This window comes from Telopea speciosissima, chromosome 11 (genome assembly GCF_018873765.1).
Source record: "Telopea speciosissima isolate NSW1024214 ecotype Mountain lineage chromosome 11, Tspe_v1, whole genome shotgun sequence".
NCBI lineage: Eukaryota > Viridiplantae > Streptophyta > Magnoliopsida > Proteales > Proteaceae > Telopea > Telopea speciosissima.
In genome coordinates this window covers 56,391,947-56,408,984 of record NC_057926.1, presented here as the reverse complement: position 1 = coordinate 56,408,984, position 17,038 = coordinate 56,391,947, and the positions used below count along the sequence as shown (strand labels likewise).

At 38.2% G+C, this 17,038-nt stretch overlaps 1 protein-coding gene across 1 annotated transcript; it reads left to right on the top strand.

The window, feature by feature from the left end:
* The first annotated feature begins 11,087 nt into the window (after window positions 1-11,087).
* Window positions 11,088-11,555, top strand: LOC122645416. The gene has a single exon (XM_043838722.1). The coding sequence runs from the start codon at window positions 11,088-11,090 to the stop codon at window positions 11,553-11,555; it is 468 nt and encodes a 155-aa protein (XP_043694657.1).
* The last annotated feature ends 5,483 nt before the right edge of the window (window positions 11,556-17,038 follow it).

Genomic DNA, 17,038 nt, shown 5'->3' with positions numbered 1-17,038 from the left:
ACCAAGCCCAGCCCAAGCCCGCCCTGATTGACTCTGATTGGGTGTAAGTATGAAAATCTTTCTGCAGCTCTGAGAATACTCTTACCTTTAAATTAAACGTTCTGTCCTTTTCATTTCTCTATCTTTTCTTTGCCTTTAATTGATTGATCTCACTTCTTCACCAACCTTTCAGAAGTTGGAGAAAGTGAGAGCAGCAGCAACAACAACTACATAGCAATACCATGGATTCTTGTAACAGTGGATTTTTCCCTCTTCTTCCTATGCTCTTCACAGTAAAGTGGTTATTCTAATATTTTCCATGAAAATCTATCTTGCTTTTTATTTTGAATTTGGAGATGCTTGGTGGAGGTTTTTCAGATTTGTATTCAATTTGAAAATTGAAAGATTTTGAGACAGGTCTTATTAGAGAAACTGGAGATGCTAGGTGGAGGGTTTTCAGATTTGTATTCAACTCGAAAGTTGGAAGGATGAAAAAGAATGGCAAACAAGGGATGCTGTTGGGACATATGGGATTTCTTCATTAAGATCGAGAGTTTTCTAATTAGGGTGTTTTAGAGAGAGGTGAAAATTGTAGGCCTTTACCTTGGGGTATGAATAAGCCAGTGAGATATTTGGGTTCAGATTAATGGTGAGGACAAGAGTTTAGGAAACAGGAAAAAAAGAAAGAAAAAAAAATGTGAATCAGTTTTTTAAGAACTTGGAGAAGATAGAGAATCCAAAATGAGGTTTTGATCAAGCTCTTATACCAGATTAAACATTAAATATTTATAAGGATAAATACATCTTTGCAGAATTAGGATAATATATAGGATTGTTCCTGCATGAGTAACAGTTGCAGATTTGATTTCCTTTAAAATGAAGATATTGAACTTGGATGCAACAGGTTTTAGATGCACTCCATTATTCCCCTTGCTTTCCATTTACAAATGTAGCACACTAGCACCTATGTCATGTTTGTGGAAATGCATTAGAGTGAGATTTTCTTTCCATCCTATATCAGGAACTTTATTATGGTTAGAACTCTGAAATTGTGAAATCCTACAGAGTATATAATTGATAGTGTGACCAAAACTCTGATTTGATTAAATTGTAAAATTTGGGTGGGGGGGGAGGGGAGAGGGGGAGGGACACCGGAATATCATGATTCTGACTTCATTATATATAATCAGGGTCAAAATCAGGGTCAAAATCAGGGCTAAAATTAGGGTCGGGTTGACCCGAGGCCTCACCCCGGACCCGACTCGACCCTGACTCAGGGCCAAGCACTTTGGCCCTAACCCTCCCTCAGGGCCAGAAATCTTTAGCCCAGGCCATATTCGGGCTCAGGACGGGCCAGGGCGGGTTCGGGCCAACAGGGCCAAACTTGCACCCCTACCCAACAACATTTCCACCACTAAAGCCACTTCCACCATCACTTGTGGCACCATACTTAGGGTCAGTCAAGGTCAGACTGGCCCAGCCCTGAGGGCGGGTTAGGGTTGAATTTTTCTTGTCTTGAGTTAAAGTCGGGCCAGGCCGGGCTGGGCCTAGGCCCAGCTAAGAGGACTTAAGGTTGGGTTGGGATTTTAAAAAACCCGACCCAATCCAACCCTGTTGCAACCCTAATTGCCATGCACATCTCGATCGCATGGATTTAAATCATGGAATCAATCGTATCAGATGTGTCAGATCAATTCACCTTCAAATTTGGATAAAAATAATAGATTTTTCAACCATTTACCCTTAATAGATATCAATTGTAATTGGCAATCTCCGACGATATTGAGATGTAAAAACCGATACATCGATACAATACCAATATTTAATACCATATCGGTGGTCCATGAATGTGAACTTTGTTGGTAATTTTAAAGCTTTACTTCGCCATCCCGGCCAAGTTCTTTTAACCTATAACTCAACAACTGAGTATAGGACTTTGGGGCATTACTTATCCATAAAATTTTAACCTTTTATACTTGTCATGTCATAAATGTTTTTTTTTTTTTTTTTTTGGGTAATGAGAAATCTATTGATAAGCACGCGAAAAGCACGTGGAAGATGAATTACAATTTTCATTCAATCATGGAATGAAAAGAGGCCAAGCTATCGAACACGGCACCAACAAGGCCTTCCGAGCTAGGTTATCTACCAAACCATTGGCTTCCCTAGAAATCCAAGCAAAAGTGCAATCAAGCACAATAGAAGACAGGAACTTGATGTCTGATCATGTCATAAATGTTTGGGTTGTATGAAGATGGCCTTCGTTGGCCGGGGAATTAAGTATTTAAAAAATTGGATAAGAGATCTCTATTTAGTTGCATGGTTTTTATACAAGTGTTTGGGTCAATGAATAAGTACACATGGGTATCTATCCAAAGACAGAGGTGTCATCTCACGGTACCCTGTGAAAAGACATAGAAAACACTACCAATTAGAGATATTTTCCCCTAATTTTATTTAACACTTTAAAATTTCATTGCATAGATCCCCCAATCTCCCAGTCGGCTACTGGTACCTCTTCTATTGCAAAAGTAAATTGGAAAATTTTGTGGAATTCTAAGACCCCACCCAAGGTGAAGTCTTTTCTTCGGAAAACATGTTTTGGTGCTCTAGGGTTTTTGCCAACCTACAACATATGCATATTGTTCCAACTGATACTTGTCATGGTTGTGGTTAATTAAGGTCTTTAATTAATGGAACTCTTGCAATTTTTTATTACTCATTGGCTCAGCATGCTTGGTTTTGTATCATGAGTTTCTATGAGATCATGATCAGATAAAATATTGTCGTTCTTTGGATGGATCATCAAATGGGGTAGGGTACATGGTATTACAAAGAATGAGCAACAGAGAGTATTCACTTGAGAAATCTGAAAGATGAGAAAAGCTATAAACTTCAGAACCACCGTTCCACCCTTCACAGTATTGATCTCAATCATTGACAGAGGTGAGGACAGTGGATGATGCCCCTTCTTTGATTTCAGTCTCTTCTTCTACTCGGGATTCCTTGATCCCATATGGGGGCCCTTGTGTAGCTTTTGGTGTGTCCTTCATTATCTTCATCAATTCGGCAGTTTCATCATGCCAAAAAGCCATGGGGATCAGATGTTGTATTTTCGATCTGATGAGATGTGTCAAATTAATCGATTTTTATTAACGAGCGAACAAAGTTCCAAAAGCATCAGCATACAAGAATGGAGAGACAGAAGGAGACCGGGGGGGGGGGGGAATCCGCAGCCAACGTTGCAAGAGAGTCAGCAACAAAATTTGCTTCCTTGAACGCATGATAGAACTGGACATCCTCAAAGCGAGGAACAAGACAAAAACAATCAGATAGAATAGAAGAAATCCTCCAAAGAACAACAATCGAGGGACCTTTCAATAGTCGGATCAGAAGAAGATTGTCACTCTCAATAATTATATTCCAAAAATTGAGAGAAATTGCCAATGTCATAGCCTTTCTAACTGCAAGATGAGCTTCAACCACCAGTACAAAGTTCCATCCAATACCCTCCGAAAAACCACAAATAAAAGATGATGAATTGTTGTGACAGACTCTTCCAATGCCCGCATTTCCTGGGTTTCCTCTACTTGCTCCATCGACAAGTTTCAGATTGATTGCCAGTGATCATGTAGATGTCATGTCCACTATTGCTGGGTGGGCCCTTGCTATCAGATTGATTGGCCTTGATATCTGCCTATCTATTTTGCTGGATTGACAGAGGTGAGTGTACGTGTTCACTGATTGCTTGGTATGTGCCTTTCTTTTCAACCCCTTCACCTTACTTATATATTGAGGTTGAAGGCTGATTTTGGTTAATAATGTGTTAGACATTTAAATGGATCTTCAAATGTTTTAGTTCACTCTATTTTTAAGTTGCCTATCGAGTTGGACTCACGTTCATGTACGAGAACGACTCATAATCATTCAGATGGAATCAACTCCATGTGGGTTTCACAGAATGGATTCCATCTGAATGGCTGTGAGCCATTCTCGTACGTTCACGCATGTGAACTTAAGTTGGCCGGGCAATTGGCTATCATTTATCCTCAACAAGGGATTTGGGAAACTTCTTTCTTATATAGTATATAATTACTTTTGTTAGAAATAGAATAAAATAAGGGGAAGAGTTTTTTTTTTGGGGAATATGGCCCCTACGCCAACGCAAAATCCAATGGGAACATGTGAAGATACATCAAGAAAGGCAGAGTTTCCATCATTTATAGGGAATAGAGCGATCATTTTGCCCCATCATGTGTCTGAACGCAAGAGCCATGCTTCTGGATAGAGGCATTTTTCTTATAAAATAAATTCCCCCTTCTCCCTTACCTAAGGCCATCTTTGATATAGTTTTTGTTTTTGATTTTTGCCTTTAAAAATATTTTTGATTTTGGTTGGTATTGTTTATGGAGCCTATTTCTATTTTAAAAAGATTGAAAAAAATAAAAAATAAATAACATATGAAAAGTCATTTATGATTTTTCGTTGAAAACTGTTTATCTCTATTTGTGCGGACACATTAATGAACATGTGCTCATAAACCCTGAAATTGATGGATAAATTAGTAAATTACTTTTTTTTTCAAAAGAAGCACCGACTGTCCTTCTTCCTCGATCAAAAGCGAGAATGGGGTTTTGCTGTTAAAGTTCTGCTTCAACGATGAAAACGCCAAACACATACCACAGAGAGAGAGAGAGAGAGAGAGAGAGATACTCAAACGTTAGTCTACTAGTTAATGTCTGAAAGGAACCATTATACTACAGAAACAAACATAAGAGCCCCCAACGATTTGGAACAAAACAAGTTCTCAAAAGACGTTGGATTTTGCTGCTTCCATAATCCTAACGAACTAACAACAAAATACAAACACACACGGAGAACTGAAACTTACAAAGCATACTGTAACACCACTCCTTTTGTTGCATTACTACTGCAACTAAAACCCTAAATCTAACCTAATCTAATCTAACTGACCATCAAAACACAGAAGCAAAGTGCCAAAAAAACAGGGAACTAAAGAGCTAATTAAGTATTTTTCCTAAACTTGGACTCATCGATCTCAATCCCCTCCCGGAGTCCCGGACCACACGTTACCCTCCACACTCCTCCGCGGTGCTCAGCCCACCCTTTTGATACCCTTCAGTCCCCGGAATACACAAATTCGAAGTTTTCTCTTGAAGAATCATAGCCCTCTTGCTTTGATTTTCTTCAAATTTCAGTCCAAACCCAGTTCCTTTTTTACATAAACTTGGAATCCAAGCTGCTGTCCCTCTGGTTCTTCCCCTTTGTTCCACGATCTCCCTCTCCTCTTCTCTTTGGGCTCTATTCCCTCTCCTTTTCACTCTATCGGCTTCCACTAACCCTCTCTCTCTTTCTCTCCCTCTTTTCTCTTCTTTTATTAATCGAATTTACCGTATCAATTTGATTAATATGAGCTTCTTCTCATCCCTTTATGTTTTCCAGGAAGGAAGACGGGTGACGAAAGAATATCTTCACACACCATTTTTTCAAAAACTATTCTACACATGACCAAACCAAACCATTTTCATTCTGTATTCTATTATGTCTAATGTTTATCAAACAATTTTTAATTTTTGATCAAAAATAATTTTCATTAATGATTTTTGTTAAATAGACAAAAATCAAAAATAAAAACTATACCAAAGATAGCCTAAAGGGGTTTGAAGTCTATTGCACCAAAAAAAAAAAAAAACAATATATAAGATTCATATAGGAATGGTTACCCATATACAGTTCCCTTTATTTTACATGGAATACCTAACATGGATAAAATAGGGCAAACCTGAGTTCAGTGTAATTAGCCATATGCCCTAATTCCCAAAGCTCCCTGGATTCTTGAACAGTGGGAATGATCCAAATCAGATGCTCTCGTTTTGAGGGAGAGAGAGAGAGAGCGCGGTTGAGTGGTAGTTGTGCTCATTCTTTGTTTGTATAATGGCAAGGGTTTCAAAAATCGGTGACGAATTGGGAATCGGCTGAGTCAGAATCCACACCGATTGATCTGACCCCATTTACTCCGATTAAAGGATTAATTCTTGATTTTGACCAATTCAGATGCCGATTCCTAGTTTTCAAACCCATGACTGGCTGGTAACTGGTTACAGGCTGTTCTCCAGTAGTGTGGCGGATCATTGCCTTCAGCATGCCAAACAGGAATCTATCTCTTTCTTCGTTCAAAAGGCTCTCTCTCTCTCTTCGCTGAAAAGACACCATTACTGATGGACATCACTTCATCTTCAAGTCTCCAAGACTCTCTTTCTTTCCTCATTCAATAGATGTTGTCAATGTATACTCTATTGGTGATGTATGTATTGTCTTGGAACCCAGTTGCCTATTGGATCCATGGTTTGAGGTATTGGCATTGGATCAGTCGATTCAGTCAATTTATATCAATATCGGTGGAGATCGATACTACCTTGACCGATCTGTTTTGAAGAAAACCTGGAATTATTATTTTATTTTATTTTTTTTGGATAGTGAAATTATTCTCCTTGTTTCCCTTTTTTTTTTTTCCGGTGAGTCTTATCTTTTGAATGCCTAAAGCTGCCAAAAGCATTAATTGAAAAAATAAATTCAATATTCTTAAGTTTAACTTTCGATATTTCATAATTGGCTAAAAGGTTGCTGGACGTGGGTAAAAATTAGTTCATAGGACGTTGATCAAATTCAACCGTCGATGTTTTTAAATTAAATCTGAGTCACTAAACTTTTTTCTATCAATTAACCAAAACAATCTATTACCGTTTTTATCTTAAAGTCATCCATCCTTTACAACTCCTATATCTTACCATGCGACATCCTTATTGGGACTCTTTGATCCACCTATTACCTCCCTCCCTTCTCACGATACTCTCGTCCTCGGCCCTACATCCGCCCTCTGCTCCCACCTCCTTGGGTTTGTCCTCTCTCTCTCTCTCTCTCTCTCTCTCGCTATGCTCCTTTCTACAACTTGCAACTTGCAACTTGCAACTCATCGTACAAATGGATCTAGCTCTCGTTGCCTACGTTTACCATCCATCTGCACCAGTGTACCACAAAGAGAGAGATCCCACTTACTATGAGTTACTATGATATCCTTGACGGAATTTATTGAGCTTGAGCTTCTTCCCCATCAGATCGTTCAAAAATTTCACAACCTTAAAAATACAGGGGTGCAATTTGGCTACAAAATAGAGAAGCCAACTAACCAATTCAGATTGCGGGTTTAAAGTTCAAACGCACTGTATCTTTTGTAGTTGATCTTCAAATCCAAATGATTCTTGAATCTTTGTGGTAATATAATTCTAAAGTGGAAGTGATGGAGAAGTTCAAAGTTATAGACTTTCAGTAAATCTTCAACCATCTTTATCACTGTTAAGGGGCGGCGGTGGAAACATCAGACTGAAACTCTGACTCTCTACTAAAAATGTTTGAGTCCGGAAAGATCCCTATCTTCTCTGGGATCTTCTCCAAGAAAAAAGCCAAAGTTCCAATCAAACTTTGTTTCTTAATTTTTAGCGGGTTTCTCTTGTAATCAAAGTCTTTGAAATAATAATGTAAGTGACGTACAAGGATTCGGATCTCTTAGAGGATTGAGGAGCATAGAGAGCGAGAGACAACCCATGGCGGATAACTCCACAAATCAAGTATGGTTTTCGAACATTGAAAAATTAGCAAATCGTTGTTCATGATAATCAGAGCCCAAATTTCTAAACATAACTATGGGACAGAAGCTTTAGGTAAGGGAAGAAGGAAAAACACGAAAAAGAAGTAAACCAATGAAAAAGAAAACAGGATCATCCACTAATTGTAGTAATTATAAAATAAATTTAAATTGTATATCTGAACATTTATATGAGAAAAGTTTTCAAAATTCTCTCAAAGGGCCTCGAAAACCCATTCCTCTTCTACCTGCCTAGATATCTAAGGAACGAACCCTTCAAATTCTCGTCTTTCTGGAGTCCAAAAGAAATGCAAACTCCCACACACACATCATTCAAAGTTCAAACAAAGGGACTTAGTAATGGATTCGATTGGGCTGTGTGAAGTGAGCTGCAAAACTTTCACCGCCAAGAGAAAAAAAAAAAAAAAAAGGCAGCAAAAGAATTAGCCAACTCTTTCACGACTATTCCCGCCTTCACCTTCACCTTCCCCTCTCCGGAATATACCACCTTGAATGAGTTCAATCTTGGTGTTAAGTTCCCGTATCCCTTCATCATCATTCTGGTCCTCGCACCAACTGTCGTCTTGGAGTCTCTCTTACCTTCATTTCTACCTTTTCTTCTTCTTGAATGAGTTCAATCTTGGTGTTAATTTCCGACGGGAAGAGCACAGACCGCTTAATCTAGAAACTGTCACAATTAGTAATAGGTGACAAGATGTACATTTGTTGAATGGTTAAGATTAATCTCATGGTTAATCAACGGTTAATATTAAAGTACATAGAAATAAGTTTGCAGGACGTACGTCCTGCTACCACCCACCCTTCATAATTATATATATTAACGGTTTCGTTACCTGCCGATTTCAATTCTGGTTGGATCAAGATCAGAGTCGTTTCCTGTCGATTTCGGCCAGCTTGTCCAGGGTCTCCAGACTCCGGAGTACTTGGTTCAGTTGTCCGGATGCCTTCCTCGAAGTGTGCTAGGGTCCACCAATCGAACTAACTCAGAAGATGTGTCATTGACCGTTGGATCAGTTCCATCGACTATGATTGGGTGTTTCCCCGTTATATACTTTGAATTTCAATATTATAAGAAATTAATTATAAGGGGGCGGTTTTCATGCACGGTCGTGTATAATAGGAATCTTTTACACTGGATTTTAGTAACCGTCAGATTGAATTGTTTTAATAGGAACCGTCCAAGAATAAAGTAATGATATATACTTCTCCTGTACGGTTACTCTTTCAAATACGTTTGTGTATATCAACAATAAATAAAAAAAGAGAACTAGAACAATTAGAGAAAAAAAAAAAAGGGAAAGTTGTTTCGTTCTTTACAACTCTTTTTTTTCAAATACTTAATTTTTGGCCTGCAACTCCTTTTCGTTTTCTGCCACTCTTGTTCAAACACCGGTTTCTTTCATCTCCATCTCAACTCTCAATCGACCACACGAAAGGTACTTGTAGCTCCACGATGCAATCGATCAATGAACTTTGGAAGCAGGGATAGGGATTTATTACAAGCCAGGGAATCAAAATGGGGAAAGGATTATTACAAACTGATTTGAACAAATAAAAACCAAACAAAAATGGAAACTGAGACTTCAAGTGATACTAGGAGAACCGCTTAAACAACAGCAAACTTCACGAACTGTCCCATTGCCTTCTTCACAAATGTTGCAGATACCTCCCAAATGGAATGACAAGAACCGGAAATGGAAGTGGAGAAGTGGGGGTATTTTCGATTCCAAAGACAAGAAATCAAATACAGAAATGGAAGAGAAAGTGGCTCGGTGGATTTGGGTCGGGATTTTAGAAGATAGGAAAGATGAAAGAAGATTAGAAAATGAATGGAGAAATGGATCGGTGATTGATGTTGGTGGGGTAAAACAAAAATGGTAGAAGTGGGATTAATGGATGGTTTTGGTGATAGACTAATGGAATGTGGGTTTCAGTTGAATGGAAGAAGAACAAGAAGAGATTCGTGGGGTTTAGTTCAAAAGGAAAAATAAGAGAGGATGAAAAGGAGGCAGCAGCATTGGTCAGCGTCAGCGGCAGCGGCAACAAGCTTGGTTCTTCCCCGGCTCAGAAAGGGCCTGCGATGAATTGTCTCAGACCAAACTCTCTCTCTCTCTCTCTCTCTTTTCCTTTCTCTTTTTTGTTTTCTCTCTCATTCTGTTCCTTTTTTCTCTTTTTTCCTTTCTCTTTTTGTTTTATCTCACTCTGTTATTTTTTTTCTCTTCTTGTATCCGATTTTCCCTTTGTTTTTTTTTGTGAATCCTCTCCACAGGGGGGAGAGGCAAACCTCTCTGTGATTTATCCTTTCCTATTGGTTCTCCCTCTTCCTGCCACAGGTTTCCTCGCTTCAACGCAGTCAACAGGGTCAGCATCGGCGACGAAAGCTATTCCCGGAGAGCACCAAACATCAGAAACAACAGCAACGGACATGGGGTTCGTCAATGTGGTGGGCATCGTCAAACCCTGCTGGTTCTTCTTTGTGTGTGGGTTCCGCTGCTTCAACCTTCCTCACCTTCTTAGCTTGCATCTTCCACATATTTGAAAAAAGGAGTTGCAGAAGAAACAAAAGGAAGTTGTTTGAAGAGACTAACATATTTGAAAAAATAGTTGCAGAGAACGAAACAATGGAAGAAAGAAGTTGTTTCGATTTTTATTTATTTTTTAATTATTGTATTTTTTAATCATTATTGATAAATACGAAAATCTTTTACAAGTATTTGAAAAGGTATTGAAATGTAACCGTAACTATATTGGAGTTATCTACAATTATTTTATTCTTGGACGGTTCAGATTAAAACAATTTAATTTAACGATTACTAAAAATCAATGTCAAAGATTCTTCTTATACACAACCGTGCATAAAACTTTTAACCTAATTATAATATTAAAGCACTATTTTCCGAAATTAACTGATTAATTTAATTTATTCTTTTACAAAATGCTTGACGTAATTAAATCCGCCGACCTAACCCCAATAATTGCTATAAAAAGTCAATCACAATTCATAAGAGCCTCCAATACATAGCCACGTGGCATCCATTCTAGGACCGCTAACTATTATTATTCCTTTATTGGCAATTTCAATTAATTTAATAATTTCTCTTTTAAAAAACAGTTATCTGCGGTGGGCGGTGGTTAGATCTCTAGATGTGGAATCTCCTGAAGACAACGCGGAAGATGCCAATGGTCGTTACACCCCACCCGGCGTTTCCTCCGTTACGAAGTTAACTTTTACCCTAAGATTCGCTGCACATGACCCACGGTCCTCTGCAACTTCTCCAATTCCCAATTCTATCTATAAATAGAGAGAATGAAATCACCAAATCCCAAATCAAATCACACACAACAGCCAACACAAACATATCTGTAGATCTTTACGGTTTTCAAAGATCTGATCTTTCCTCATTTAAAGCCTATAAGCAGCCCTATGGAAGCGACTTCTTCTCTGTGTTCATCATCCCCTGTTCTTCTTCCTCCACAACCATCTTCTTCGTTTGCAGGTTCACGGAATCGGAGATTGGGTTTCCGGCAACAGAAGGTACCCATTTCCGCCGTGAGAAGAGGCGAGTGCGATTGGGGTTATGGCGGACGGCTTGTGGATGAGAGTATGATAGTGCTGAGAAGGAGGATTCATGAGACGAAGATGGTGGAGAGGAATTACGAACCACCGGAGGATTGGATGGAGTGGGAGAAGAAGTACTATACAACCTATGATGCCAGTATTTGCAGAGCAGTTGGGGTTTTGCAATCTCAATTGATGAACACAAGACCCAGTTTGGCTCTTGGAATGCTTGCACTCGTTGCATTAAGTGTTCCCACATCCACAGTGATGATCATGTTACAGTTGATGAATGTAGCTAATGGAATCTTGTCTGGGATTCATCTCATCAACTGAGTAACTGTGACTCTCTCTGATGATGCTATTTTGTATACAAGTAGTATAACAATTATATAATGGAGATCTCTTAATTCTTTCATCCAATTACCATTATTGAGTGTCTTTCTCTTCTTTAATTTCTCAAAATGCAGCTCTGGAGGAATTCCTGCTGCCTCCCCTTCTCCTATGTGTTTGCAAATTTCCCCTGTTTTACTTGGGATTTCATTTTAGCGCCTGTGATTAGAGGTCTTGAAATCATGGAAGAATCTAAGATTATTAATAGGGTAAATTACACGTCATCCCCTAGTTTTTGAAAATACTCAAATCACTTCATGTATTAGACCCTAATATGACAAATTAGTCCTTATCGTTAGTTTTATAATAAATTTATATTCCTAAACTACCTTTGACATCTAAACATAGATTTTGAAGGATAGTATTATTGTAAATTTAATTCTAATATTTTAATACAAGGGTAAAATAGTTCTTTCATACAAATAACTAACAACAGAAAAGATGAGTATTTTCAAAAACCACAAGGTGATTTGAGTTTCGTTTAAAAACCAAGAGGCAATGTGTAATTTACCCTTATTAATGTAATATCTAAGAAATACCTAGAGAGGTCAAAATAAGGTATTGCCCTTTAAAAGTGAACAAGAGTTAGAACCACTTATCAAACTCTTGAAAGCCCAATCAAACTATATGATCCTTAATATCGACACTCACTAACACTTGTTTGATGCGTGTTTTGTCTGGTTGGTATGTGCTTGCATATTTCATCTTTCGAAGTGTGACATTTGAAGGTACTAAACCATCTAAGATTAGTGAGGTAATTAATGAAGAAAAGTTAGCCTAATCAGGATTCCATTTAATAGGCAATTCCACGGAGACGGAACAAGACCTACCCGAACCGCCTTCCTCATGGGCTAGGTTTGAATCCAAATTGACCCAAAGTACCCATTTTATGTTGTCTGAACACATTCCTTATCCCAGTTAAGAACCAGAGATGAGTGATGGTGAGAACCAATTGTTAGCCAAAGAGTATATTCAAGCTCAAATGCAACACCTAATTAAGTCGGTTACTGAGTTTGGTTTAAAACCAGAATAAGCCAATTCCTCAACAAGACACTGTGGACCATAGCCAAACATGTTGTCCGCGTGAAGGCCTCCATGAGAATCTAAACATGGTCATCGGAGAGGATGATATTTTCATCACCTCAAATCTGGCACCGTCATTGACAATTGAGTCAATTAAGACCTGATTATTAAGGCAAAAAACATGGAGAAGCTGGAATATGATTTTAAGAATGTCCAGGAGTAGATGATCAAATATCGAGAACAAGATTTTGACGGGATCAAATTACCATATTTAACTACTATGAATTAGCTAAAGAATATGTTATGTCTAGGGGTGCAAGTTTGGCCCTGGCTCGCCCTGAGCCCGAACAGGGCCTGGGCTAAGATTTCTGGCCCTGAGGGCGGGTTAGGGTAAAAAATTCCTCACCTTGAGTTAGGGTCAGGTCGGGTCGGGTCAGGGTTGAGACCTAGGGTCGGCCCGACCCTGATTTTGGCCCTGATTTTGACCCTGATTATATATAATGAATTAATGATAATATGATATTATATTATATGGGATATTATATTACAAAATATGATAATATGACACCAAGTCACCAACTACTGTCCTGAATCTTTTTCTATTATTTTGATTTTCTTAAAATAAAAAATAGGGTTCATAAATTTGACCTCTAAGTACATTATATATATATATTTATTTATTTATTATAACCAACTTGCGAAGGATTAATGTACAAATTCATTAAACAAATAAAACTAAAAAATGCCAAATTTAGGTATTGGGGGCCAGAGGGGGACATAAAAGAAAAAAATTTGACCTCTAAGTACATATGCAAAGCAACATAAAATACACGTATAAATAATAGATCCATATCTAACGTTTTATATGGGTAAAACCATCTTTTTCAATTAAGCGTTTGATTTACTAACTATATTTGATTCCAACTTTTGTATTTTGTTTACATTTCCCCTTTTTGTTTCAAGAAATTTTTTTTTAATCAATTAAATAATTGAAGATCCCAAGAATCTCACACACATAAAACCTACACGACGGCACTTCATCAAATAGGCATAAACCTTAAAAAAACATAGTAGTTATTTAAAGCATAGTTGGAAAACCGGGTTTTGACTTGGGGCGGCGAGTCACCCGAGTCGAGTCAAATTTTGGAAAACTTGGTCAAGAGTCGGGTAGACTGTAGAAGTGCAGAGTTTGTAGACTTGGTACTCTGTAGACTAGGTCAGGGTAAAAATGACGAGACTGTAAAAATGACGAGACTGGGTCATCAATTGTCCGAGTCAAATAAGACTCGATATTTTACCTAAGTCATGATAAACTCGGCAAAAGACCAACGACGAGGAAGGTCATAAATTGTCCAAATCATATAATGATATAAATATAATGATATTTATAGCATAATAAAAAAATGTGACTCATCTTGACCGAGTTTGACAAGGCTGAGTCAGGGTCAGGGCGGGTCTGGGCCTAGCTAAGGGGACTCAGGGTTGGACTAGGGTTTTAAAAAGCCCGGCCCAACCCGACTTTGTTGCAGCCCTAATTACACCTATTTTCAATGAAATACAATTTCAAATTCTTGACCAAAAATCCATTTGTTGACTATTTCATGAAATCAATGCAAAATTGAAATAAAAATAATACCAAATATGGCCTAAGCGATGATTTGGTATGATTTCTATTTCAATTTTATAGGGTGATTTATATTTATGAATTGGGATGTTGTTTGGTTTGATTTCTTTTTCGATTTTTTCATAACGAACGTATAATACGCTTCCTACCAGGAAAAAAAAGATATAATACGCTCGCTTCTAAGTTTTTAATATTATTTTTTTTTTTAAATGAAATAAAACTCACAACTCACAAACCCTCGCCCTACCCGATTCCCACTTTCCCACACTCCCAGTCAAGTGTTTCTTATCTCCTCTTGCGAACAAAACCCAAATGCTTGGAACCCTAGTTGCTGCCTCCTTCTGCTTTGTTGCCGTTCTCGTTTTAGGTTGACTGCAGCCGGCGAGTCATCTTCAAAACCTCAATATCCTGCTCCCTTCCTCTTCTCCGTCTCCGATTAGTTGCAGCGGTTGAAATATAGTATCTATTTCCAAGGTGACTGTAGCGGTGGAGTGTGGACACACTTTGTTCCTCTTCTTCTTCTCTGTCTTCGTTCAGCCAGCGATTTCAGTGGCGAATCTCTCATTTCTTCCTCTCTGTCTGTAAGTTTTTTTCTCAGAGAATGCCAAGCCCCTACCCCTTTGCTTGTAACTTAAAACAGACAAACTCGTCTCTCTCATGGAGTGATTCTCTTTATCACCTCTCTCTCTAACTCGCTGGAGAAACGAAGGTTCTCACTTGCTGAACGATCGAAGGTTCTGTTTCTAAAACAAGGTAAAGAGTCGTTTAAAATTCTCTGGTGATGATGAAGAAAGAGATGGAATCTAACCCTTATTAGATCTATGCATTTCTCATTCTCTTTATGTCTCTATATGTATGTGGGTCTATTGCTCATTGCGCATTGTTCATTGCTATTTAATGGCAGAATATATATGGTCAAGATTCCATCTTATTAGTATTTCATAGGGCTAAATATTGCAACAATCTTGCATAGCTACAATCTGTTACGCCTTGTATATTATTTTTAGGTTCAAGATTCCATCTGATTAGTATTTCATAGGGCTAAATATTTCTTCCAGATTTCCTTTCCTTCACTCATTCACCTTACCACTATCATGGTAACGGGAAGAGTGCCCCATCTCTACTGTTAAACACCACAGCTCATATTTATCTACAAATTGGTGCCTTTCCAATGTTGGTTTAGAGTATTTAGCACTCATGTCCTTGGCTTTTTGATTTTCTGTAGGAAACCCGTCTGTTAGCTTCAGCAAGCGATGATGGAACGATGAAGATATGGGAATTTGCCTCTGTACCTTTCCAAAGAATGGTTTTGGCTCAAAGTTTGCTTTATTGATTAGAGTAGGGTGATTTTAAAGGCTCAATGATAGTTCTTTCTTCTTTTTTTTTTCCAGTTGTTCACCAAGATTTAACTAGAAGCTCCTGTTTTGTGATTCAATAAGGTTCTGTTATAGGCTTGTAGTGCTTGTGATTTCTGTAATTTTGGGCTAAGCGCCCTTCTTTCTCCCTTCCCTCTGAATTGAATTCCCTTTAAAATGATCACTATGCTCTGTTTTTTTTTTGTTTTTTTTTTAATATTTAGTAAAGTGATTTTATTAGAAGGAAAGATGAGGTCAGGGTCAGGGTCAATCAGGGCCAGCCCGCCTGGCCCGGCCCAATCAGAGTCAATCAGGGGGGGCTTGGGCTTAGCTTGGCCCGTCAGGGTCAGGGTTAGGGTCAAGGTTTTTAGGCCCTGAGTCAGGGTCAGGGCGGGTCTGGGCCTAGCTAAGGGGATTCAGGGTTGGGCTAGGGTTTTAAAAAGCCCGACCCAACCCGACCATGTTGCAACCCTAGTTATGTCTATAGAAGACTTAGTATATTTGAACTACTTTATGACATGATCCCTTGAAATGTCTAAGGGTACATAAGCAGCTTAGTGAAGTGACAATTAAGTTCAGTCAAAATAAACAAAAAAAAATTGAAAGTAATGATTGTTCTAAAAGCAAAACATTGAACCGAAAAATAATTGCTAACAATTGAAAATAACCCTAAAACTAAATTCGTAGTGGTGAGAAATGTCGTCAAAGCATTTCTATAATTTGTTGATCTTGATTTTCAAGACTTTCTTGAGAACATCAACATACATTGTGCTCTATTTGGCATTGAACAAACCTGTATCGATGTTGAACGATCCTTATTTGGCACTTGCTCGATGTCAAAGCTCATGTGTTAGATGCTTAAATATCTGTTGACAACAACTGGAGTTGGCCAATAGTCGGTCGATGGATCTTTATCGATCCAATGTCTACCTAAGCTCATTAAGCGTCGACTCTTGGGTTTCATACTACGAGAAGGAATGATTGATTTGGACTTTTGTCATCCTAACCTCATTCTAATTGCTTCTAATGCCTCTTAAGAGAGTTCTATCACTTTTGAGACACCCAACCACATGGTTTGGAGCAAAGAAACCTACGATGAATTTTACTCCCTTTAATTTGTTGAAGGGTTTTTATCCATATGAATTGGTTCAATCTCACTCAAAACAAAAAATATGTCTACAGTGGAGGAGTTCTTACCATTGAATTATTTTTGTCGCTTTTGATCTGTAAGATGATTCCTGTTCAAATCGGCTGATTTCAATCCGCATGAATTGGATCGGCTAAATTGATTTTTAAATCCATGCATGAGATAGGATTTTTTTTTGTAATTATAGTTAGAGGTGATGTCACACCCCTATCCCAGACAAGGGATATAATATAATATAAGGAGTGACTAGGACGACGCGTGTCATCCCATTAAGCTA

Excerpts from the sequence above, each read along its gene's own strand:
- LOC122645416 (XM_043838722.1), top strand. The coding sequence starts at position 11,088 with ATGGAAGCGACTTCTTCTCTGTGTTCATCATCCCCTGTTCTTCTTCCT.